Here is a 26,342-nt window from a genome sequence, read left to right as displayed (position 1 = left end):
ATCAAAAATATTCTTGTGTAACTACTGCTCAGAATAAGATGCATGACATCTCCAATGACCAGAAGGTTTCCTCATGCCCATTTCCAGTTAACTATTGTCCCTATCCCAGGCAAAACATGAAGTCTGTAATTTAAAAAAAAGAAAAAAAAAGCTCAAAATAAGAAAACTTACAGTCAATATAATTATTTATATGGCAGGTTTAATGTTTCCTATTTTGGTATTTGTTTCTCTGCTCTTCTTTTTCTATCTTCTTTGGATAGATCAAATATGGAGGGCAGTATTCAGCTTCTTAAAAAAAAGAATTTTTTTTTTTTTTTGAGATGGACTTTTGCTCTTGTCGCCCAGGCTGCAGTACAGTGGTGCCACCTCTGCTTACTGCAATCTCCACCTCCCAGGTTCGAGCGATTCTCATGCCTCAGCCTCCCAAGTAGTTGGGATTACAGGCACCCGCCACCACACCCAGCTAATGTTTTTTTGTGTTTTTAGTAGAGACGCGGTTTCACCATGTTGGCCAGGTTGGTCTCAAACTCCTGACCTCAGGTGATCCATCTGCCTCGGCCTCCCAAAGTGCTGCGATTACAGGTGTGAGCCACTGAGCCTGGCCAAAAAAAAAATTTTTTTTAGAGAAGTGTAATGGCACAATAATGGTTCACAGTAGCCTTGAACTCCTGGGCTCAAGCAATCCTCCCACCTCAGTCTCCCAAGTAGCTAGAACTAGAGGTGTGGCTCATAAAATCCAGCTAATTTTTTCATTTTCTTGTAGAGACAGGGTCTCGCTATGCCACCCAAGCTGGTCTTGAACGTCTGGCCTCAAGCATTCATCCCTTAACTTGGCCTCCCAAAGCACTGGGATTATACGTGTGAGCCATGGCGCTGGGCCCTCGATTTTATTTCTTGTATTGGACTTTCAGCTATACCTCTCTGTGTGTCTCTATTTTTTCAATAGTTTCTCTAGAGATTACAGTATGCATCTTTAAATTTCAATCTACTTCCAAATGATATTATACTATTTCATGAACAATGTAAGACTCTGCCAGCTGAATTCCACATATTCATATATTCCCCTCCCATCCATTGTGCTCCTGTTGCCTGTTACTTAACTTCTTCATATGTTACAAACAAACAATATAATTGTTACATATATATTTAAAGCCAATAGTGTTTTTAGCTGGAGGAAATAGGCTCCTGTTAATATTTCTTGATATGGGCCTACTGTAGACAAACTCAGCTTTTGTCTGAAAATGTCTTCATTCACCTTTATTTTTGAAGAAAGTTTTTGCTGGATACAGATTAGTTGGCAGGTTTAATTAATTAATTAATTATTGCTGGATACAGAATTAGCTGGTGGGATTTATTTTTATTTATTTATGATGGAGTCTCACTCTGTCGCCCAGGCTGGAATGCAATGGCATGATCTTGCTCACTGCAACCTCCGCCTCCTGGGTTCAAGTGATTCTCCTGCCTCAGCCTCCCAAGTAGCTGGCATTACACGCCACCATACCCTGCTAATTTTTGTATTTTTAGTAGAGACAGGGTTTTACCATATTGGCCAGGCTGGGTCTTGAACTCCTGACCTCAGGTGATCCACTTGCCTTGGCCTCCAGAAGTACTGGGATCACAGGTGTGAGCCACCATACCCCGCCTATATATATATATTTTTAAACTATGTTAAAGATGCTGTATCATTATACTCTGACCTCCACTGTTTGTGCTGAAAAGTCAGAGATAATTATTATCACTGTCCTCCTGTATATAACGTTTTTTATCCCTCTTCTGATTGCTTTTAAGATCTGCTCTTTATTTCCGGTTATCAGCAGTTTGACTATGATATACCTAGGCTGTGGAGTTGTGGTTTGTTTTGTATTTATCCTGACGAGAGTTTGCAGAAATTATCAGATTTATACATTGATCACTTCCATCAATTGTGGAAAGCTCCTACCTTTTATCTCTTGAATTATTCTTTTCCTTTGTCCTTCTCCTTTCTTTCAGGGAAGCCAATTGTGAAACTGACAGCACCTTACAGATTTTGGATGTCTTTTAAAAATATCTTTCTCTTCTCTTTGCGTTTCAGTTTGGATACTTTCTACTTATCTGACTTTATATGGACATTTTATAAGATGACTGGACACAGCAGAGGAGAGGGTCAGTGAATCGGATCAAGATTTTTAAGAGATTCCTTTGCTTTGCAGCTCCACCCATGGCTTCTTGCACCTTGGCTGCTGTCACCCTACGCCCAGCAAAAGTAGAAATTCCTGTGAAGAGTTTGCTCTGAGCTCACCTGCCCCACTTCAAGTCTCCACAGTTAAGAGCCCAACTGTTCCCATCTATGGCAAAGTTTCCCTGTCCCTCTGTTTCAATAGAGGATGACAACAGCTACGGCTCTCTTCTGAATGGTCTATCACTTATTGAAGTTTAGTTTATTTAGGTTTCTTTGTGTGCTCAGCTGCCTAATGGGCTTTTAAAAACTTATCTTGCTTGTTTTGGCTGTTTGGGTGAGAATGATGGTCTCTTGTGACTTTTTATGAGTTGGAAAGCATAGTGGATTGTTTAAAGGACTGAGTTATTACATTTAAAGGATATAATATGCTCATCATTATCATTACTACTTACATTTGATAATTTTTGCTAAGTTGTTGTTTATAGTGGTTGTACGAAGGACTTGTTAAATGCTCCCTTATGGCAAGGCAGAACAAGGTACTTGGGGATGACCGAGGAGAAAGAGGAGTTCAGTGGTAGATATGTGGAGTCCCAGGTGTCTCTGTTTAAATACCAGTCGCCTGGAGTCATTAGAGAAAGGTGGCCATCAAAGTGCTGAGTGTGAATGAAATCACCTAGGAAGAGACACAGACTATGCAAGAAATTCTGTTGTGGCATTTTAGGGGTGGACATTGAAGCCAAGAAACACAAGGAGGAGGAAGCCCCAAGAGGTAGAAAGGAGAACCAGAACCGTATCCCAGGAAACCAAAGGATTAAAAAAAAAAGTCAAGATAATGCCAAATACTTCTAGAGGGCAAATACAATAAAAAGCGAATTATATTTGTGGTTTATATTTAGTCAAACTCTACAACAATGGTGTTTCAATGGAATAATGGGGGCAAAAGCTGATAAGAGAATGGTCAATAAGAGATTGGTTAAATAGAGACAATAAATGTATACAATTATGAAAATCTTCAATAATAATTTTTTACTGAGCATCTATTGTGGGCTGAGGATACAGCTATCTGTGGTCATTTCAGATACGGTTCCTCTTCTCATACAGCTTATATTCAAGTGGCAGGAACTGACAATAAATAAACAAACAGATGATAATAGATTTTAATATTTACTACGAAGATAAAAAAAAACACTGTGTGGTGATAGTGACTGGAGTGGCAATTTGAGATAGGATGATAGCAAAAACTTGGAGGAACCCTAAAAGGGAAGAAGATCCAACCATTCCAATATTTAGAGGGGGGAGAACATTTCAAAAAGAGGAAACAGTAAATACAGAGACCTTGAGTTGGGAGAGACTATCAAATGTTTGAAAAGAAGGGCCATGTGGCTGAAATGCAGTAAGAGAGGAAGAAAGTGATAAAAAATCAAGGTGAGGACAAACCACCAGCGTTGGCTGGAAGTGACAGAGGATGAGGTTCAGGGCTGCCAGTGTGGCTGGAAATAGAGAGGGGATGTTCTAGAAAAGAAGGAGCTGCAAATCCATACACAGACTCCTCTCAGAGCCACAGCTGACTCCTATAATTGCACATGCAACTGGGGAGATGCCAAGGAGTCTAATGGACAGCAACAGCTGGAAGGCCAAAAAAAGAGCTGAGCAGAGATTTTAGTTGTTTCCAACTGTAGGGGAGAAAAGTTGGGAGTTTAAATCCTGCCAATCCAGAGGCTCACTGGACACCTTGAATGATAATGAGGTAGGCCATATCTCAGAAGCAAAGATAGTGTCCCGAGAATAAGGATTTGTCATAAGGCAACATCCCAACACAACCGTCTGAACAAAGTGTTAAGATGAAGCTTCCACAAGTTCAAGATGATTAGCCCATAATTTAACGTTCTGTTAAAACAAAACAGCACTCTTCAGTGGAAGATACGAAAATCTAAAATCTTTGCAGCGTATCTTCTGCAGTGTCCAGTACAATATAAAAAACTACTAGATAATCAAAGAAAATGTGACCCAAGGTCAAGAGAAAAAAAACAGTAGATGTAACAGATCCTCAGATGGTCCAGATGCTGGAATGAGCAGATACAGATGTTAAAAACAGCTACTATAAATATAATCTAGACTTAAAGAAAGTCATATTGAGTGAGCAGATGGGGGAACTATGCATGTAAAATATATAAAAGAACGAAATGAAAATTCTAGAATTAAGGACAGTATCTAAATACTGGGGGAAAAATATTAGACACACTGAACAGAATAGTCATCCTTCAGTATCCACAGAGGACTGGTTTCAGGACCCCCCACGAATAAAAATTTGCAAATACTCACAACTGTTATATAAAATGATATAGCATTTGCATATAACCTACATGTATCCTCTCATATACTTTTAGTCATCTCTAGATTACTTACAATACCTAATACACTGTAAATGCTATGTAAATAGTTGCTTTATCATTTAGGGAATAATGACAAGAAAAAAAAGTCTGTATATATGTTTAGTACATGTTTAGTACATATACAGACTCCTCCCCCCCAGATACTTTCAATCTGTGGTTGGTGGAACCCCTGGATGTGAAACCCATGACTAAAGAGGGCCAACAGATTTGGAGACACTGTAGAGGAATCAACTAAGATAAAGACAGATCAAGAGAAATTATGTGATCGTTAAGAATAGAGAGAAAAAGATGGGGGTAGGGAAAAGGACACAAACTCAGAGCCTCCATGGCCTGTGGTATAATATCTAGCAGTTTAACATACATACAATTGGAATCCCATAAGAGGACCAAGAGAATGGTGCAGAACAGATACTTAAAACAATTTGGCTGCAAATGTCCCAAATTTTGTAAAACTAATCAAATTTCAGATCTAAGAAACTCAGTGAACCCAGAGTATATTACACATTTAGCATATTAAATTACTGAAAACAAAAGATAAAGAATAGGTCTTAAGAGCAGCCAGAGAATGAAAAGGCATTACATATAGGGTAGCAATGTGAAGGAGGATGACGCCACTCAACAAAAACAACGAAGGCCAGGATAAAACAGAATGACACAGTAAAGTGCTGAAAGAAAAAACATCTGAAATCTACATCTAGCAAAAACATACCTCAAAAGTGAGTATGCAGCCAGGTGCCATGGCTCACGCCTGTAATCCCAGCACTTTGGGATGCTGAGGCAGGCGGATCACGAGGTCAGGAGATCGAGACCATCCTGGCTAACATGGTGAAACCCCATCTCTACTGAAAATACAAAAAATTAGCTGGGCATGGTGGCAGGCGCCTGTAATCCCAGCTACTCAGGAGGCTGAGGCAGGAGAACGGTGTGAACCCAGGAGGGGGAGCTTGCAGTGAGCCGAGAGAGCGCCACTGCACTCCAGCCTGGGCGACAGAGTGAGGCTCTGCCTCAAAAAAAAAAAAAAAAGGGAATATGCAATGCAGACATTACCCTAGATAAACAAATACCGAGACAATCTTGTCACCAGCCCTGAATACATGAAATGCTCAAAGAAATTCTTTAGACCATCGGTAAATGTCATCAGATGAAAACTCAATTCTACAGGAAGGAATGAAGAGCAATGGTAATGCTAATATGTGTGTAAAATAAAACTACTTTTGCTCTTCCTCCTTTCTTCCTGGTCTTTTTTTTGAACAATTATTTAGCCCAAGAGTTGCTAGTAGGTAGGCCAAGCAGGTAGGTATTCTTGAGTATGGAAGGTGGAAGGGAGCCATGGTGCCCAGAGCAGTGTATCAAAGCCTGACTAAAGTAAGGACTACCTAAGTAGGGAGGAAAAGAGAGCTAGGGCTGGTTCGGGAAATCCTAGATCCTGTGAAGAGGGCACCACAACACAATGTTACCATCTTTTTTTAAACCTCAAATAGCCAGTTGTCTTTAAATGACATTGTGGGGGGCGGCAGGAAATACAGTAAAACAGCCATCATTTTAAAAATTTGAAATAATCTCCAACTTCAGAAAAGTTGCAAGTACAATATAAAGAATGTAGGTGGACACTGGTTCACACCTGTAATTCAATCTGAGAGGCCAAGACAGGAGGATTGCTTGAGTCCAGGAGTTTGAGACCAGCCTGGGCAACATAGCCAGACCCTGTCTCTACAAAAAATAAAAAAAATTTAGCCATGTGTGTTGGTGCGCACCTGTAGTCTTAGCTACTTGGGAGGCTGAGGTGGGAGGATCGCTTGAGCCTGGGAGGTTGTGACTGCAGTGAGCTGTGATCACACCACTGCACTCCAGCCTGGGCAACAAAGTGAGACCTTGTCTCAAAAAATATATATAACATTTTTTTCGCAAATAGTTGAGAAAAGTTGCAGGTATAGGATTTACCCATTTGATAGTGAGTTGCCTACTGCCTTTGAATGTTAGTGTAGATTAATTACAATCAAGATTATTTTCTTATGTAAGCAGAGTAAGATAATCAAAACGGTGAACTTAACATTGACATATTACTACCATCTATTCCTCAGAACCCATTTGAGTTCTGCCAATTGTCCTGATAATATCCCTTTGGCAAAACATCTAGTTCAAAAGCACATGTTGCGTTTAATTGTTATGACTCTTTATAGTTTCCTTCTATCTGGATCAGTTTCTCAGTCTCTCTTTGACTTTTTAGACCTTGAGACTTTTGGAGATTGTAAGCCAGTTGTTTTGTCAAACGTTTATCAATGTGAGTTTGTCTGATGTTTACTCATGATTAGATACAGAAAATGCTATAAAATAAGTTAAACTTTTGAAATTCAATTAATGTAATTCACTCTTTTTTTTGGATACTCTTACTTTCAAGCATGGAGTTTATTCCCTACTCCCTTGAGTTTGGGATTGGTTTAGTAACTCCCTTCTGAACAGAAGCCATGGTAGATGACTCCCAAAAGTAGGTCACAAAAGGCACTGCAAATTCTTCCTTGCTCTTTCTCTTGAATCATTTGCTCTGTGGAAAGTTAGCTACTTTGTTGTGAGGACACTCAAGCAGCCCTATGGAGAGGCTCAAAGGGCAAAGAACTGTGGAACGGAGGCCTCCAGCCAACAGCCATGTGAGTGAGCCTTGCTGGAAGAGGATCCTTCAGATAACTGCAGCCCTGCCTGACATCTTGATTGCAACACCATCAGAGTGGGCCAGAACCATATGAGCTAGGCCACTTGGATTCCTGATACACAGAAAATGTGAGATAACAAATGTTTGTTGTTTCAGGCAGGTAAATACTGGGACGATTTGTTACTTAGCAATATTTAATACTGTAACCCACCATATTAACATAAGAGAAAAACAAAATAATCTAAATAGATGCAAAAAATATCAAGACACAATTCAAGACCTATTCAATTTTTTTGTTTTTTTGGAGACAGGGTCTCACTATATTGCCCACACTGGTCTCAAGCGTTCCTCCCACATTGGCCTTCCAGAGTGTTAGGATTACAGGTATAAGCGACTGTGTCCGGCCACAAGACCCATTCTTGATAAAAACTCTCAGCAAACCAGAAACACAAGAAAACCTCCTCATCCTAAAAATTGGCAACCTATAACTAACATCAAACTTACTGGTACAATACTGAATGTTTTCCCCCTAACATTGGGAAAAGGTAAGGATGTTGGCTCTCACCAGTTATTCAGTATGGTAACAGAGGTCCTAGCCTGTGCAACAAGGCATGGAAAAAACTAGAAGGAAAGGAAGAAGTCAGCCTTTATTTTCATACAACATGATTGTGTATGTAAATAATACTAAGGAGTCTACAAGACGAACTACTAGAACTAACAATGAATTTAATAGGATTAAAGTATACAAGTTTAATAAAGAAAAATCAGTGGTATTTCTACACATGGGTAACACTTATAAATAAAAATGAAAAAATACAATTCCATTTATACTAGCTAAGAAAACATGAAATATTTAGAAAAAATTTAACAAATACACTCTTAAGACTTCTACATTAAAAATTACACAACAATGCAGAGTGAAATTAAAGAAGTTCTAAGTAAATGAAGAGAGATATACTATGCTCATGGATCAAAGTCTCAATATTAAATATATATATATATATTTTCAATTTTTGAGACAGGGTTTTGTTATGTTGCCCAGTTTGCTCTTGAACTCCTGGGCTCAAGCAATCCTCCCATCTTGGCCTCCCAAAGTGCTGAGATTACAGAGCCACCATGCCTGGCCTCAATATTATAATTTTTGTTTAAAGTGCCAGGCTATTCAATAGGAAAAGTTTTTTTTTTTTTTTAAACAAATAATGCTAAGATAACTGGATAAACACATGGGAAAATAATGAACCTTACCTCTGCCTCCCACAACACAGAAAAATTAATTTGAGATGGATTAAAGAACTACATATAAAGTTAAAATTACAAAGATTCTAGAAGAAAATGCAGGAGAGTATCTTTGAGGCCTTAGGGCAGACAGAAATTACTTTGGGAGAACAAAAAAGGCATAAATCAAAGACAAAATAACATGGGCTTCATTAACATTAAAACTTCATCAGAAGACATCACTAAGAAAATGAAAAGACAAACCATAAAATGGAAGAAAATATTCACAATAAATATATTTAACAAGAGTATATAAAGAATATATTAAAAATTTATATTCAGTAAGAGATAAGACAAAAAACAATTAAAAATGAGCAAAAGACTTGAATGGTGACTTCATAAAAGACATATGAAGGACAAATAAGCACTTGTAAGTATACTTAAAATTAGTTATCTGAGAAATGCAAATTAAAATCACAATAAGATAACATTTTATACCCAGTAGAATAACTGAAAAGACAGTACCAAATATGGATGGGGACTTGCCAGTGGGAGGGTAAATGGCACAGTCATTTTGAACAACTGTTTGGTAACTTCATTTGAACAAGTTTGGTAACTTCACATTAAGTTATAGAAGCATCTACCCTACCAACTATCAATTCTACTCTAGTTCCCAAAGGAAATGAAAACCTATGTTCACAAAAAAACCTTAAAAGAATGTTCATAGCATGTATATTCATAATAGTCAAAAACTGGAACTTGGATGTCCTCAACTAGGGGGAGGAATAGACAAATTATGGTCTATCCATATAAGAGAATATCACTCCTCAGTTTAATAAAAAACAAAACAAAACAAACAAACAAAAAACTCTGGGACATGCAACAAGGTTAAATCCGCAAAACATTATTTCATGAAAAAGAAATCAAGACACCAAAGATTATATACTGTGTTATTGCATTTATGTAAAATTCAAGAATAGGGAAATTTATCTATATTGATTAAAATCAACTCCCCATAAGCAATGGTGGTTGCTTATGGAGAGTATGATTCACAGAGGGAACTTTCTGAGGTGACGCAAATTTCTGCATTTTGATTAAGGTGGATGGTACTTATATGGAATCTACGTTATCAAAATCAAATCATAAGCTGCTTACAAGAGACCTACCTTAAATATAAACATACAGAAAGTTAAAAAAAAAAAAAAACAGGAAAAAGATCCACCATGCAAACGCTGACAAGGCAAAACACATTCCTAGAACTAAAGAATATATTTCACAATGTTACAAGGTTTGCTTTATCAGTAAGATATTAAATTCTAAATCTGTATGTATGGAATGTAGGTGCAAAATAAAGCAAAAGTGATAGAATGAAAAGGAGAAATAAATTTACAACCATAGTGATAGATTTTAACTCATTCCTCTTAGTAACTTATAAAGGCAGGTAGGCCAAAATCCCAGCAAAGACAACAGAAAAAATGAACATGATTAGTAAACTCGACCTAATTCCATTCAGAGAACACAGCACTAACAGTTGTAGAGAATACAACCTTTTCAAATAAACATGGAACATTTACCAGGATGGACTATACGCTGATCCACACAGCAAACAGTACCAGACTTCCAAGGATTTATATCATACAAAATATGTTCTCTCACCTCAAAACAATTATGTCAATAATCATTAACAAAAAGTTAACTAGAAGATATCCCTGTTTGGAAACCGAGAGACATACATAGAAAAGGCATTTAGATCAAAGATAAAATCAAAATAGAAACTGGAAAATATTCTGAACTGAATGATGATGAAATGATCTATAAAAAAAACTTGTTGGATCCAGCAAAAGCCACAGTCAAGTTTTTTGTTTTTTTTTTTGAGACGGAGTCTCACTCTCTCACCCAGGCTGCAGTGCAGTGGCGCCACCTCGGCTCACTGCAACCTCCGCCTCCCAGATTCAAGTGATTCTCCTGCCTCAGCCTCCCCAGTAGCTGGGATTACAGGCATGTACCACCACACCCAGCTAATTTTTGTATTTTTAGTAGAGACGGGGTTTCACCATGTTGGCCAGGATGGCCTCGATCTCCTGACCTTGTGATCCGCCCACCTGGGCCTTCCAAAGTGCTGGGATTACAGGTGTGAGCCACTGCGCCTAGCGTAAAGTTATTTATTTATTTTTTTTTGAGATGGAGTCTCGCTCTGTCACCAGGCTGGAGTGCAGTGTTGTAATCTCGGCTCACTGCAACCTCCGACTCCCAGGTTTAAGCGATTCTCCTGCCTCAGCCTCCTGAGTAGCTGGGACTACAGGCGCACGCACCACCACACCCAGCTAATTTTTGTATTTTCAGTAGAGACGGGGTTTCACCATGTTGGCCAGGATGGTCTTGATCTCCTGACCTCGTGATCTGCCCGCCTTGGCCTCCCAAAGTGCTGGGATTACAGGTGTGAGCCACCAGGCCTGGCCTACAGTTTTTTTTTTTTTTTTTTTTGAGATGGAGTCTCGCTCTGTCACCAGGCTGGAGAGCAGTGGTGCGATCTCGGCTCACTGCAACCTCCGACTCCCCGGTTCAAGCGATTCTCCTGCCTCAGCCTCCTGAGTAGCTGGGACTACAGGCATGTGCCCCCATGCCCAGCTAATTTTTGTATTTTTAGTAGACACGGGGTTTCACAATGTTGGCCAGGATGGTCTTGATCTCTTGACCTCATGATCTGCCCGCCTCGGCCTCCCAAAGTGCTGGGATTACAGGCGTGAACCACTGTGCCTGGCCTAAAGTTTTAAGATACAAGGAATACAACCGAGGAGGACTGAAAATCAGTGACAACTGTCTATCTCAAGAAGTTAGAAAAGGAACAGCATATTGAAAAAGGACAAAAATAATAAAGATGGGAGTAGAAATTAGTGAAACAGGGAAGAGACATATCATAGAGTTGATCAAAGGCAAAACTAATATCAGAAATGAAAACGGGGTCTCAGTATAGAATCTTAACATCTTTATGTCAATAAATTGGAAAACGTATATGAAAGAGTCAAAATCCTTAAAAAAAAAAACCCCAATGTATTAAAACCAATACAAGAGAAATAGAAAATCTGAGTATCAACAACCTTACAACTGTGAAAGAAACTGACTCTCTAATCAGACTATCATACAAGAACTTGAAGCCCAGATGGCAACACTGATGAATTTTACTCAGCACTTAAGGAAGGAATAAGAGCAATTTTATACAGTCTCTTCCACATAAGTTTCTCAACCAGTTTTATCAGGCAAGCACAGCACTGATGCCAAACCTGACATGCACATTATAAAAAAGTATTTATATGATAGTCTCCATTTATAAACATACATAAAAATTCTAAAAAATAATAACTAATTGAAGCCAGTGATACGTATTTAATAAAAATAACATGTCCTGACCTAAGTGTATTTATTCCATGAAAATTTAATGATATAATTTACCACATTAACATAAAAGAGTATAATTATGTGATTAGCCAAATACATGTAGAAAAATATTTTGATAAAGTCAACATTATGTTAAAAAAAAATCCAAAGATCCCAGCAAACAAAATAAGGGTGCTTCTGCTGGGCATGGTGTCAATCTACAGTCCTCCCAGCTACTCTGGAGGCTGAGGCAGGAGGATCACTTGAGCCCAGGTGTTCAAATCTATCCCGAACAACATAGTGACACCATGTCTCTTAAAAGAAAAAAAAAAGAAAAAAAAAGAAAAAAAAAGGGCACGTTTGTAATGTGATAGGAATATGTACAAAAAACCTATAGCAAACATAATGGTATGATGGTAGAAGCTACCCCCTAAGATTAGGATAATACCTAGTATTACCATTTCTATTGAACATTGAACTAGAGATCCTACCTGATCTCATAGAATAAGTAAAATGTTTAGGAATTAGAATAAAGATTAAAAAAACTAATTCCCAGGTGATATAAAAGTATACGGAGAAAACAAAAAATAATGTATAGAGATAAGCTCTATAAATTAATGAATAAATTCAGCAAGGTTACTGGATATAACTTCAATTTTTAAAAGTCGTATTTCTGTATATAATCAACAAATAAAAAGAAAATGAAAATTTCAAAACAATGCCATTTACCATATTAACAGCATAAAACTGCACTAACATATCAAACCCCTTGGAAAGATGTCCAAGTCCATAACACAGAGAAGTAGAAAAAAAACACTGAGAGAAACTCAAGAATCCTAATATACATGAAAGAGTAATCTATGTTCATATATTAGAAGATTCAGTATTATAAAGATACCATTTCTCTCCAGATCAATTTATAAATTCAACACAAGGCCAATCAAAAACATAGTAGGGATTAGCGTGTTGGTGTGAGTGAAAAAGGACAAGATGATTTTAATGTTTATATTGAAACAGGTCAAGAACAGCCAAGACATTGAAGAACAACACAGAAAATTCACACCACTGGACAGTAAGACTTAGTATGATACAAAAATTAGAAATCGTGATAATGGCACAAGGATAGAAAAAAAGACTAATGGTCTCTTTGAAAGGTCATTTAATGCAAAAAAAAAAAGTGTGTTGTGATTTCATAACATGTAGAAGTAAAATATGACAACAGCAGCACAAAGCCTGGGAGAAGGAAACGGAAGGACGCTCTTGCGAGGTTCTTATATGTGAAACTGTTATTATTTGAACACAGACTGATATATCAAAGAAGGATATTATAAATTCTAGCAAATCACTAAAGTAATAAAAACAAAGAGGTAAACAAGATAATAGTGGAAATACAATGGAATCATTAACATGGGGCCAAGAGAAAAATAAAGCAAGATGGTAGTTTTAAACCAAATAATATTGACAGTCATAATAAATAAAAATGATCTAAATCAGTGCTATACAACAGAAATTTGTTATGAGGATTGAAATGTAGCTAATATGACTGAAGATTTGAATTTTTAATTTTAACATGTGGCTAGTAGCAACTGTACTAGACAGTGGAGGTCTAAATAATTAAAAGGCAGACTGTCAGATTAGATATAAAAGCAGAGCCTATAATTCTATCTACAAGAAAGCCACTTGAAAAATACAGCTATAAATAGGTTAAATGTAAATGCATGGGAAGAGATATTCAAATAGAATGCCGAAGAGCTTAAATTAATATCAGACCAAGTAGAATTCAGAACGGCACTCTTACCAGGGACAAAAGAGAGACATTTCATGACGTTTGTAAAAGGGTCATCAAGAAAATCTAACAATGACGCCCGGTAAGGTGGCTCATGCCTGTCATCCCAGCCCTTTGTGAAGCCACAGCAGGAGGATGGCTTGAGCCCAGGGGTTTGAGACCAGCCTGGGAAGCAAAGTGACCCCAGCTCTAAAAAAAATGAAAAAAATTAGCCAGATGTGGTGAGTACACCTGTGGTCCTATTATTCAGGAGGCTGAGGTAGGAGGATCACTTGAGTCTGGGAAGTTGAGGCTGCAGTGAGCTGTGACAGCACCACTGCACTCTAGCCTGACAGACGGAGCAAGACCTTGTTTCTGTTTATGTATATATAACACAGATACATTTAAGAGATATATAATTCATATATATGATATATAATACACATATATATAATACATATGACATGTATGTTATATAAAAATATATAAAAACAATGCTACATGCACATATACTCAATAACGAAAGCTTTGAAACATGAAGCAAAACCTGATTAAAAACAGAAATAGACAAATCTTTAATTAGGGCTGCTTCAAATACTCTTTTACTGCAAAATAAGAGAAAAAAGTTAGTAAAAACACTGGAGATAGGAGCAGTGCTATTAAATGAGCTAATTAACATTTACAGAATACTCCACACATCAGTAGCAGAATGCACATTCTTCACTAGTGCACATGGAACATTCACAAAGACAGACCACATCTTAGGCTAGGAAACAAATGTCAGATATAAAAGGTTTGAAATAATACTGAGTATGTTCTCTGACCACAATAGACTTTTTTTTTTTTTGACACGGAGTTCTCACTCTGTCATTCAGGCAGGAGTGCAGTGGTGCCATCTCGGCTCACTACAACCTCTACCTCCTGGGTTCAAGCAATTCTCCTGCCTCAGCCTCCCCAGTAGCTGGGATTACAGGTGCCTACCACCATGCCCAGCTAATTTTTGTATTTTTTTTTTTTTTTTTTGAGATGGAGTCTTGCTCTGTCACCAGGCTGGAGGGCAGTGGCGCAGTCTCGGGCTCACTGCAACCTCCGCCTCCAGGGTTCAAGTGATTCTCTTGCCTCAGCCTCCTGAATAGCTGGGATTACAGGCGTGTGCCACCACGCCCAGCTAATTTTTGTATTTTTAGTAGACACGGGGTTTCACCATGTTGGCCAGGATGGTCTCGATCTGTTGACCCCATGATCTACCTGCCTTGGCCTCCCAAAGTGCTGGGATTACAGGCGTGAGCCACTGAGCCCGGCCAATTTTTGTATTTTTTAGCAGAGACGGGGTTTCACCATGTTGGCCAGGCTGGTCTTGAACTCCTGACCTCAAGTGATCCACCCGCTTTGGCCTCCCAAAGTGCTAGGATTATAGGTGTGAACCACCGCACCTGTAACCACAATAGATTTAAACCAGAAATCGATACTTGAAAAATTTCTGGAAAATACCCAAAGAATTGGAAATTAGAAAATATATTTCTAAGACACCAATGCTCAAAGAAGTCACAAGAGAAATGATAGAGGCAACTAAATGAAAATGAAAACACAACATATCAAAATCTGTGAAATTCACCTAAACCATCACTTAAAGGGAAATTTACAGTTCTAAATGCTCAGATTAAAAAAAATAGTTCTTTGAGAAGACGAATAAAATTGATAAACTTATAGCTGGACAGTTCAGGAAAAGAAGTGAGAAGGCTCAAATCAGCACTATCAAAAATGGAAGGGGGGTATTGCTACAGATCCCAAAAATTAAAAGGATAAGAAGTGGATATTATAAACAACTTTATGCCAATAAATTAAAAAAACAGAGATACGATGAACAAATTCCTTGAAGGACACAACTACCAAAACTTACTCAAGAAGAAATAGTTGCCTGAATAAGCCTTTACAGTATTTACTGAAGGAATTGAATCTGCAGTTACATATTTTCAGACAAAGAAAACTCCCTGCTCAGATGGTTTCATCTGTGAATTCTACCAAAACTTTAAGGAAGACATAATACCAATTCTACACAAACTCTTCCAAAAAAGTAGAAGACATTCCTCAACTCATTTGATGAGGTCCTGACACCAGAACTAGAGAAAGACTATTACAGAAAACTACATGGAGAGAAAAGTCCTGAAAAAATTTTAGTAAATCAAATCCAGCAATATATAAAAAATAATAATGCATAATGACCAAGAGAAATTTATCTTAGGAGTGCCAGATTGGTTTAATATTTCAGTATTAAACTCTCAATGGTTGTAATGCACCATTTTAACAGAAAGAAAAAGAATATGAACAGCTCAAAATATGTAAAATACCATCTAATAAAATTCAACATAATTCATGACAAAAAGTCTCATTAATTCAGGAATAGAAGGGAACATCTTCAACCTGATAATGGGCATTTATAAAAGACCTAGAGACAGCCATCAAATTGAATGGTAAAAGACTGAATGAATGGTAAAAGACCTACATTAACGGTGAATATATCATGTTCCTGGATCAAAAATGGAATAGTGTTAAGATGACAATTCTTCCCAAATTGGTCAAGAGATTCAATGTGTTCCCAATCAAGATCTCACCTGGCTCTTTTGAGGAACTGAGCACTGTGATTCTAAAATTTATATAGAAATGCAAAAGACCCAGAGGAGCCAGACATGAAAAACAAGAATAGAATTAGATGACATACACTATCTGATTCCAAGACTTTCTATACATCTACAGCAATGAACACAATATTGTACTGGCTTGAGGACAGATGAATAGACCAATGGGACAGAAAAGGAAATCCAGAAATACACCCATACACATATATAAATTCATAGGTGCCAAGGTGATTTAATTCAACAAATGCTGAATTCAACAAAAATGTTTAATTTTGATCAACTCCAGCTTCTTTTTATGCTTTGTTTTTTTGTGTGTCCTATATGTCCAATGTTGTTCTAGAACTTTTATAGCCTTATTAAATTTTGGTCTGTGATCTGTTTCTACTCGTTTACTTTGTGAGGTAAGGGTCAAGAATCTTTTTTTTTTCCATATGTCAGTCTAATCATCCTAGAAACAAATGACATGTATGTGTGTGTGTATACTAAGTCCATTTATATAAAGTTCAAAACCATAGTGGGAGATTAAAAAATAACCTTTTAAAATTTAATTTTGTCATTTGCTAAGAAATAACAAATGCTTTCCATATGACATACACCATTCTAAGCAATTTTTATGTGTTTGAATTCAATTTCACAACAACCCTACAGATTAGATGCCAAGGAGGATTCCCAAATGTGCAAATGCAGGCACAAAAAAGTTAAATAACTTGTCCATTGCCACAGAGCAACTAAGTGCTAGAGCTGGGAGGTGAAGGCAGACAGCCTGGCTCTAAACACTATGGCACATTGACTCCCAATGAGAGAACTATAATGGAAAGATGGAGGGAGGGCAAATGTGCACAAGGAGGTGGGAGGAGGAGGATGGCAAAATTCCCATCTTCCAAAGAAAAAGAATCAGTAGATACTGCCTTAAACAGGAGGCGGGGAGGAGAGAGGGATCAACAACTACCAGTACATGCTGAGTATCCCTTATCTGAAATGCTGACCAGAAGTGTTTCCGATTTTGGAAAAAAAAAAAAGAAGTGTTTCTGATTTAGGAATTTTTCAGAATTTGGAATATTTGCATTATATCAGTTCAGCATTTCAAATCCAAAAATCCAAAATACTCCAATGGGCATTTCCTGTGAGTGTCATATTGTTGCTCAAAAAGTTTTAGATTCTGGAGTATTTTGTATTTGGGATACTCAACCTGTGCATGCATGTTACGAAAAAATTTGGAGAAAAAATTAGAAAGAATAGCTAAATGCGAAGGCAACAGTAAGCCTCCAGGGAATGGCTCAGAGTAGGGCACTGTTATACAACACTTAGCCTCGTATCACTATTTCAGGTTTTAAAAACCATATACACATTGCTTTGATACAAATAATTTAAAAATTTTAAAAAGATTTAAACATTTACAAAAGAATAGGCAAAATGCTGTGGCTCATGCCTAATCCTAGCACTTTGGGAGGCCAAGGCAGGAGAATCGCTTGAGATGATGAGTTCGAGACCAGCCTGGGCAACGCAGTGAGACCTCATCTCTACAAGAAATAAAAAGAATTAGCAAGGCATGGTGATGCGTACTGCTCGTGCTATTGTTGTCCTAGCTACTCAGGAGGCTGAGCCAAGAAGATCGCTTGAGCTTAGGAGTTTGATGCTGCACTGAGTTCAAAGTGTCCCTCAGCCTGGGTGACAGAACAAGACCCTGTCTCTAAAAAATAGAAATAAAAAATTAAAAAAGAATAATAGGCCGGGCGTGGTGGTTCACACCTGTAATCCCAGCACTTTGGGAGGCCAAGGCAGGCGGATCACGAGGTCAGGAGATCGAGACCATGGTGAAACCCCATCTCTACTAAAAATACAAAAAATTAGCTGGGCGTGGTGGCGGGCGCCTGTAGTCCCAAGCTACTCGGGAGGCTGAGGCAGGAGAATGGCGTGAACCCGGGAGGCGGAGCTTGTAGTGAGCCGAGATCGTGCCACTGCACTCCAGCCTGGGCGACAGAGCGAGACTCTGTCTCAAAAAAAAAAAAAAAAAAGAATAATAACTACCATTTATTGAGTTCTAGTATCCATGGTACTTTCCTAAGCATTTTAAATACACCTCTCTTGGAATTCTCCTAACAATATGGAGCTGGTCCTATCATTATCCTTACTTGCTTATGAAGAAACAGATCAGAGATTAAACTGCCCAGGGTTGGCCAGGCACGGTGGCTCATGCCTGCAATCCCAGCACTTTGGGACGCCAAGGTGGGTGGATCACCTAAGGTAAGGAGTTTGAGACCAGCCTGGCTAACATGGTGAAACCCCATCTCAACTAATAATACAAAAGTTAGCTGGACGTGGTGGTGGGTGCCTGTAATCCCAGCTACTCAGGAGGTTGAAACAGGAGAATCACTTGAACCTGGGAGGCGGAGGTTGCAGTGAGCCGAGATTGCGCCACTGCACTCCAGCCTGGGCGACAAGAGCAAAACTCCATCTCAAAAAATAAATACATAAAATAAACTGCCCAGGGTTAACTAGCTAGCAAGTGGCAGAGCTGTGATCTAATCAAAGTCTAGAGTCCATGTCTCACCTCCATGAAGGAAGATGAAGCCCTAGAGGTCATATAACAGCAATAGAGAAGGAGGGATATTTGGGAGGTGGCTTGGACAGGAGCAAGTGACTTACCACTGGCTGAGGGGAGGAGATGGTGAGTTAGGAGGGATTTGAGAAGGATGCTGAGGTTGCTGGCTTGAGTACCTGAGGACAGTTGGTCCTTTCCTCTACCCCAAGGTCCATGGAAAGAGGAGCAGAGATCCAAGCCTCTGAGAGAGAGTTCACGAGCTCAGTGACATACATGGACAGTCCCTAGGTGTGTCTATGGGCCACCTGTGGGCACAGGCTCTATGGTGAGCAGAATCTGCAGGTCTAGAGCTTAAGAGGGAATTTGGTGCTGCTGCAGTAGGACTCACCCACGTGCAGGGAGCCAATCTTCTACTCTAGCACACTTGAGGAACACAATAGGCTCACTACACAATGGCTCACTACGGTGGTGATTTTAATGGGGGCCTCCTCTTCTTACAGCGTATGTGTAGTGTAGAGGAAGGGGGTTCCTGGAATCCTGGAAGAGGGACCAGAGACATGCATGTCTGAAAAAAAGCCTCAGCTTTGAAAATCCCTGCTGTGGTTGCAACTGGAGTTACATGACATCAAGCAAGAGGAGACAAAATGCAAATGGGCAGGAGTCTACCTCAGAACCCTGGGATCTGGACATACAAAGGGATGACAAGGCCGAAGGAGACCAAAGCAAAGTGTCCCTGGAGGTAAGAAGATGAACGAGGGGACCTGGTGCAGGCAGGGCAGGAATTCTGGGCAGTTCATGCCTGAGAGCCTCCCTCCAGTGTTTCTACCTGGTCCATCTCCCATTTACATGCTTTGCCTGGCCTTTGCTGACCCTGCAGTCTGCAACTTTTAGAGCCACTAACATGTACCTGAGTTTGCACAGACAATCAGGAATTTGCCAAGGAGACAAGGAAAAGAAAGGGCCCTGAGAGAGAATAGCATGTGCCAAAAACCCAGGTGTGGAACGGGTGCTGCTTGGTGTGTGCTGGGGAGGAAGTGAGCAACAAAAACATGGAGGAAGCACACGAGAGATGAGGCTGGGCCCGGGCTAGGGAAGGGTTCCTCTGCCGTGGTTTTCACTGAGGGAATCAAACTTGTCTTTAATGAAGCTCACACAGCAACAATGAGGAGAACTGACTCCAAGTGGCAGAGCCAGGCCACAGAACAACTGGTTCTGAAATCAGCTCAATAGCCCTGGCAAGATAGGATGAGGGCTCAGATGTGAGGATGGGAAGGAGGGCCCAAGCTCTCCTTCGGGAAGGGGTCCCAGAGGGCCATTTCTTAAATGGATATGAATGGAGTTTGGGGATTGGGCTGGGGGTGGGGTGAAGAGGGATATGATGACAGTACCACTACACACCACCACCATTTACTGCACACTTCCTATGCCCACTCTGTGTATGGAGTCACGGAATTCTCCTAAAACTCCCTATAAGGTAGGCAGGACTATGACCCCCCCAACCTCCAAAAGAGTGGCCCTGTCACTTGCGCAGATATTCTCCCTGCTAGCACACAGTCAAGGCCCTAAGTCTAGGGAGCATGGTTCTTCAAGGCCCATGCTCTTCCCCATGATACGACACAGGCGAGCCCTTAGGGAAGAATACAGATACCGTGTGAGGTATACAGGACTGGAGGAGGAACAAAGACGGAGTTCTGTAGGAGACTAGGTGGAAATCATGGGTTGGAGGCATGGGCTTGGAGGTCACATTATACAGGTGAAGGTGAGGTGTCAGAGGGAGGTGAGAAACATGGGAAGTCAGGACACAGCTTGGGGAAGACCAGCATTTATCAAATCAGTATGAGAGGCCAGGAGACTGCAGTGAGAAAGCACGGTTATGAAGCAGGAAGGGAACTAGAGAAGACAGAAGAGCTTCAACTGAGAAGCAGGGATGTGTTCTGCAGTAAGTGATGTCGGCTCTTCCTCCGGACTCCAGGGCCCTGTGGACTGGTCCCTGCTGGCTCACCAACCTCCCTGCCGTCTCTCCTGGTTCTTGCTGTGGGTCCTCCAGCCACCCCGGCCTCCTGACCCCTCTTCCAACCTCCCTTGCCCTCCCGCCTCACGGTCCCTGCTGTCCCTCATGCCCATTCCGGTTCTTTTCTACCCACCATCCCTCACCACCACCAACTACTTCACTTCCATTCTTCAAAAACTTTTTTTTCTTTTCTTTTTTTTTTGAGATGGAGTCTTGCTCTGTTACCCAGGCTGAAGTGCAGTGGTGTGATCTCGGCTCACTGCAAACTCCGCCTCCCGGGTTTAAGCAATTCTCCTGTCTCAGCCTCCCAAGTAGCTGGGATTACAGGTATGTGCCATCACGTCTGGCTAATTTTTGTATGTTTAGTAGAGACGGGGTTTCACCATGTTGCCCAGGCTGGTCTCGAACTCCTGACTTCAGGTGATCCACCCGTCTTGGCCTCCGAAATTGCTGGGATTACAGGTGTGAGCCACCGCGCACAGCCAACTTTTATTCTTAAACTTAATCCATTCATCTTTCAATATTTAAATGTCAGTGCTGCTAGGTGCTTCACACCTTTACTGATCACTGTAGGAGTCAGTTAACCCCACAGGCCCAGGTCAGGTCCCTGTCACATGTTTTCATAGTACTGCATATTTCTCCTTCATAGCACAGAAAAGGGTTGAATAAATCATTTCTGGCTGGTCGCAGTGGCTCATGCCTGTAATCCCAGCATTTTGGGAGGCCAAGGCGGGCAGATTACCTGAGGTCAGGTGTTTGAGACCAGCCTGGCCAACATGGTGAAACCCTGTCTCTACTCAAAATACAAAAATTAGCTTGGCATTGTGGCGGGCAGATTCCCAAATGCGCGCCTATAGTCCCAACTATATGGGAGGCTGAGGCAGGAGAATCGCTTGAACATGGAAGGCAGAGGTTGCAGTGAGCCGAGATCGTGTCATTACAATCCAGCCTGGGTAATAGAGAGAGACTCAGTCTCAAAAAAAAAAAAAAAAAAAGAAAAAGAATAAATCATTTCCTGTACACTAGTCATAATGTAGCTTCTTGTAGGTAAGGTCTACGAGGACAGAAGTCCGTTTTGTCTAGATCAGGGGTCAGCAAACTTGCTCTGCAAAGTACCAGATAGCAAATATTTTTGGGTTTGTGGCCCATCAAGTCTTAGTTGCAACTATTCAAGTTGGTCATTGTAGCCCCAAAGCAGCAAGACAGTAAGTAAATAATTGGGTGTGACTGTTTCAGTAACTCTTTATTTACAAAAACAGGAGGCGGGCAAAAAGGCCACAGTTTGCCCACCCCTGGTCTAGGCACCAGCACCCAGTCTAGCACCTGGCTTATAGCAGGCACTCTATGAATAAAGAAAACTACCAAGAAAAGGCCATTTGACTTTGGCTATTAGATGGAAACTGGTACCAGGGGAAGGTGGTTTTAGTGGCATGGCAGGGAGGAGCTGAGATGACAGAGGGCTGAGGAGTGAGCAGCAGTTGCGGAAGTGGTAACTTCTCTTTCAGGAGTTCCACCATCTGAGCAGTAGGTTGGGGAATGGGTGCTCTTGTGGTGGAGTGGGGTGGATTCGGAACCTGCGTGCAGGCTATGACAAGATGATAGGGCTGAGGAAGAAACAGGGTAACTCATGAAGAGGTGGGGCTCCAGAGCTCAGGGGCATGTTTGGGGTTGGTCACAAAGGAGGAAGCCACCTTCTAAAACTGAGGAAAAAGAAACAAAAAAAGGCAGAAAAAAGAAAATGAGGAGAAAGCCTTGTATGCTATTTTCCCTGTGAAAATGTGAGCCAAATCTGCTGGTGCAGAGAGTGGACTAGAGGCAGCTCAGGAGCCACAGGCATCTGGCAGATTGGGAGCTACTGGCAAAAAGGGAACAGTGGACACTCAGGATGGGGCGTGCCTCACCAAGATGCATGAGGCTACACCCTTGACTTTTCTCTCTTCTTATATGAGAGAGCACTTCTAGCCAAGGTGGTGTCTGGGTGTCTTGTGGATTTTAGGTTTTCAGCTCTGACTCAGTGTAAAGTGTATCACTCACTGAATCACCAGCAGTACTTGCTGTCACTTCCCAACACTTCACTTTCCCATGCAGGTAGGGACAGGAAGGCCCTGAGAAGGATGGGGTCATGTTTTACATGTGTCATACCCAGCTCTTTCTTAAAGGACATGGAAAAGCATTTTAATTGCAGAAACTTATTGGTGAATTTCATCCCCATGCCTTCAAATGTGTAGGAGACCCACAGGGTTTAAAAAAGCAGATAGGCGGCCGGGCGTGGTGGCTCACGCCTGTAATCTCAGCACTTTGGGAGGCCAAGGCAGGCGGATCATGAGGTCAGGAGAGAGAGACCATCCTGGCTAATACATGAAACCCCGTCTCTACTAAAAATACAAAAAAAAATTAGCCGGGCATGGTGGTGGGTGCCTGTAGTCCCAGCTACTCGGGAGGCTGAGGCAGGAGGATGGCATGAACCCGGGAGGTGGAGCTTGCAGTGAGCCGAGATCCGTCACTGCACTCCAGCCTGGGCGACAGAGCAAGACTCCGTCTCAAACAAACAAACAAACAAAAAAAGTAGATAGGCTGGGTGCGGTGGCTCATACTTATAATTCCAGCACTTTGGGAGACTGAGGTGGGTGGATCACATGAGCCCAGGAGTTCAAGACCAGCCTGGGTAGCTGGGCGTGGTGGTTCAACGCCTGTAATCCCAGCACTTTGGGAAGCTGAGGCGGGCGGATCATGAGGTCAGGAGATCAAGACCATCCTGGCTAACACGGTGAAACCCCTTCTCTACTAAAAATACAAAAAAATTAGCCAGGTGTGATGGCAGGCGCCTGTAGTCCCAGCTACTGGGGGGGCTGAGGCAGGAGAATGGCGTGAACCCAGGAGGCGGAGCTTGCAGTGAGCCGAGATCCCGCCACTGCACTCCAGCCTGGGCAACAGAGCGAGACTCTGTCTCAAAAAAAAAAAAAAAAAAAAAAAGAAAACCAGCCTGAGTAATATGGTGCAACTCTATCTCTACTAAAAAATACAAAAAATTAGCCAGGTGTGGTAGTGCGCATCTGTGATCTCAGCTACCTGAGGTGGAAGGATGACTTGAGCCCAGGAGATTGAGGCTGCAGTGAGCCATGATTGTGCCACTGCACTCCAGCCTGGGTGGAAAAAAAAAAAAAAAAAGCAGACAAAAAATATTGAACACATAGGCGAGGTGTGGCAGCTCATGCCTGTAACCCCAGCACTTTGAGAGGTTGAGGTGGGCAGATCACCTGAGGTCAGGAGTTCGAGACCAGCATGGCAAACATGGTGAGACCTTGTCTCTACTAAAAATACAAAAGTAGCTGGGCGTGGTGGTGGGCGCCCATAATTCCAGCTACTCAGGAGGCTGAGGCAGGAGAATCGCTTGAACCCGGGAGGCAGAGGTTGCAGTGAGCCAAGATTGCGCCATTGCACTGCAGCCTGGGCAAAAAGAGCGAAACTCTGTCTCAAAAAAATCAATAAATAACCTCTGTCAGCAGGAGCTCATAATTTCTCAGGGGACAATCTTATGGCAGTTTCTCTCCTGGGCTGTAAAATATTTCTCTATTAGTCAAAGAATGATCTGCATAGAGCACAAAGGCCAATTTTATCCTAATGATGGATAACATAGATTTTTTCTTTAAATGCTGGAAACCATTTGAGGGTTTGATGATAAAACTAGAGCACAGCACCTATTTAGTTTTATAAGGTTAACATAATATTAAAGCCTATAAAACACAACTTCTTATGTAGTCAAAGGATTAGTATTGCGAAATGAAAAGTTTTCTTTAGCGTCAAAAACATATGAACAATCAACTTTACTTATCCATAGAACCAGAGAACTGAAAAAACCTTCCATTTCAATATGAATTTATTAATTTATTATTACTACCAGTACAGGAATGTGTAAGGGTTCAGATCTCAACCTACTACTTTCAGGAAGGACAAAAACCATTTAAATGTCTTTTACTTGATATGCCTGAAAGAATAGCACCAGGATCTATTTTCATCTGCCTTATTTCAAGGTGTAATTGTTGTTGATATTTATAGACCGAAGCTTCTGTGTCTGTTCTAAAAATTAGTAGAACTCCAATTCATACTTGCATTTTGAAGTTCTCACCCCCAACAAGTCCGAAGATAATTTTCCTAAAATACACAGATCCTCACTGGACTCTTTCAAGTCCTTCCAGAGATGATGCGAACCAGCGACTCAGAATTCAATGACTACAAAGCGCAGGGCCTACACCTGTAACACACTATGTATTTGGAAGGATTTTCAATGTACCTTTAGATGTGTATCAAATAAAAGTCTCTTACCCTATTGTTGGGTTGATGTTTGGATCAAAACTGTCTTCCACAAACCGCCACACAATACTCGATTTACCTACACCTGTATCCTGAAAGAGAACGAGATGAGGGACTGAGAAAAAGTTTACCTTTTGGCAGACACCAAAAACTACTTTGTGGCATAAGTTCAGGATTTTAGAAAAATCACCCTAGACGTGTAAATTTTATAAACGGAGGAACACAAAAGCGGTTGTCATAAAAATTCAGTAGAGTAATTAGGAAATTCCAACTGTACTAAAAGGGAGAGGTTTTTGCCGTTAAGACAGATTAGGACCTTTTGAGAGACCCAAAGTTTCTGCTTCGTGTAAAAAGTAACAAGTCCACTTGCTTTTTAACATATGTTAGTAAACTTTGAACTCCTGAGTTACCTCTGAGTAATCCCTGATGAATCCTAGCCCCACCCTATTTGGGGGAATAAAGATTAGTTATTGGAGTTCCTGCCGATCTTTAAGGCAGAAACTCTGGAATGACAGCATCAATTTCAGAAAGAAGGCTTTGAAATGGCCAACACCTTGTCTTTCCTGACAAGACAGGAAGCTGAAGCTTCAAACTAGTCTTTGGGGCTTCCTGATTTGAACACCCCTTTTCTCCACAGGAAGAGTTACTTGGCAAAGTAACTCTTTGGAGAAGTGGCAGGGGTATCCCACAAGTTCAAAAACACCCAAGAGACAAAGTAGGCTAATGCTGCTTGTAAAACCTAAAGACCTGTTATTGGTTTTACTTTGGAAGACTTGGCCAACTCCCAATAATACCTTGGTAAGTTGGGAGAAAACTATTTAAGAACCTCTCTTAACCCAGATGCAATAGAGAGGCAAGGGGGGGCTGTTTGCTCTTTGTGGGGCGGGAAGAGTCCACGGGCTCCAGGGAGGGGAAGGGGAAGGGTCCCTTCGGCCTCCAGGACCTTTTCGAGGGTGCAAGAGGTGGGCGGGACGGCTCCCGAGCTGGAGGGAGGGTCCACGGGGCTGGCAGACAGCGTCTCGGACGTGGGAGGGGGGAAGGGATGAGGGGACAGGGGGGATCCGGGGTCCCCGCCAGCCCAGCCTCCCGTGGCCCTCCCGGCCGGACCCGTCGCCACTCACCCCGAGCAGACACACTTTGAGCTCCCTCAGCGCCATGGCCCGGGAGCCAGGGGCGCGGGCCCGCCGCCGCCCTAAGTTGAGAAGGGAGAGGCCAGGCCCAGCAAGAGCATCCCCTGGCGCCGCTGCCGCCGCACGGCCCAGCCCCGGTCCGCGCAGAGGCGGCTGCCG

At 41.2% G+C, this 26,342-nt stretch overlaps 2 protein-coding genes across 4 annotated transcripts in view; one reads left to right on the top strand and one right to left on the bottom strand.

Annotated features, from left to right (window-relative positions):
- RAB22A (RAB22A, member RAS oncogene family) overlaps nt 1–26,329 on the bottom strand; it is a 52,346-nt gene extending 26,017 nt beyond the window's left edge. For both annotated transcript variants that reach the window (XM_016938174.4, XM_016938175.3), the window contains exons 1-2: nt 26,175–26,329; nt 25,066–25,145 (exon numbers count right to left, since the gene is read on the bottom strand). In XM_016938174.4, the coding sequence (XP_016793663.1) occupies nt 25,066–25,145; nt 26,175–26,210 (116 nt within the window). In that variant the 5' untranslated portion in view covers nt 26,211–26,329. The remainder of the gene's footprint in view (nt 1–25,065; nt 25,146–26,174) is intronic.
- LOC100612020 (serine/threonine-protein phosphatase 4 regulatory subunit 1) overlaps nt 25,670–26,342 on the top strand; it is an 80,568-nt gene continuing 79,895 nt past the window's right edge. Inside the window, exon 1 of one of the 2 annotated variants that reach the window (XM_063802679.1) lies at nt 25,670–25,851. The gene's annotated coding sequence lies outside the window, so the exon portion shown is untranslated. The remainder of the gene's footprint in view (nt 25,852–26,342) is intronic. The other variant, XM_063802682.1, reaches the window with a different exon arrangement.

This window comes from Pan troglodytes, chromosome 21 (genome assembly GCF_028858775.2).
Source record: "Pan troglodytes isolate AG18354 chromosome 21, NHGRI_mPanTro3-v2.0_pri, whole genome shotgun sequence".
Classification (NCBI taxonomy): Eukaryota; Metazoa; Chordata; class Mammalia; order Primates; family Hominidae; genus Pan; species Pan troglodytes.
The sequence above is the reverse complement of the archived record's forward strand: the minus strand, read 5'-3'. Positions and strand labels throughout refer to the sequence as shown.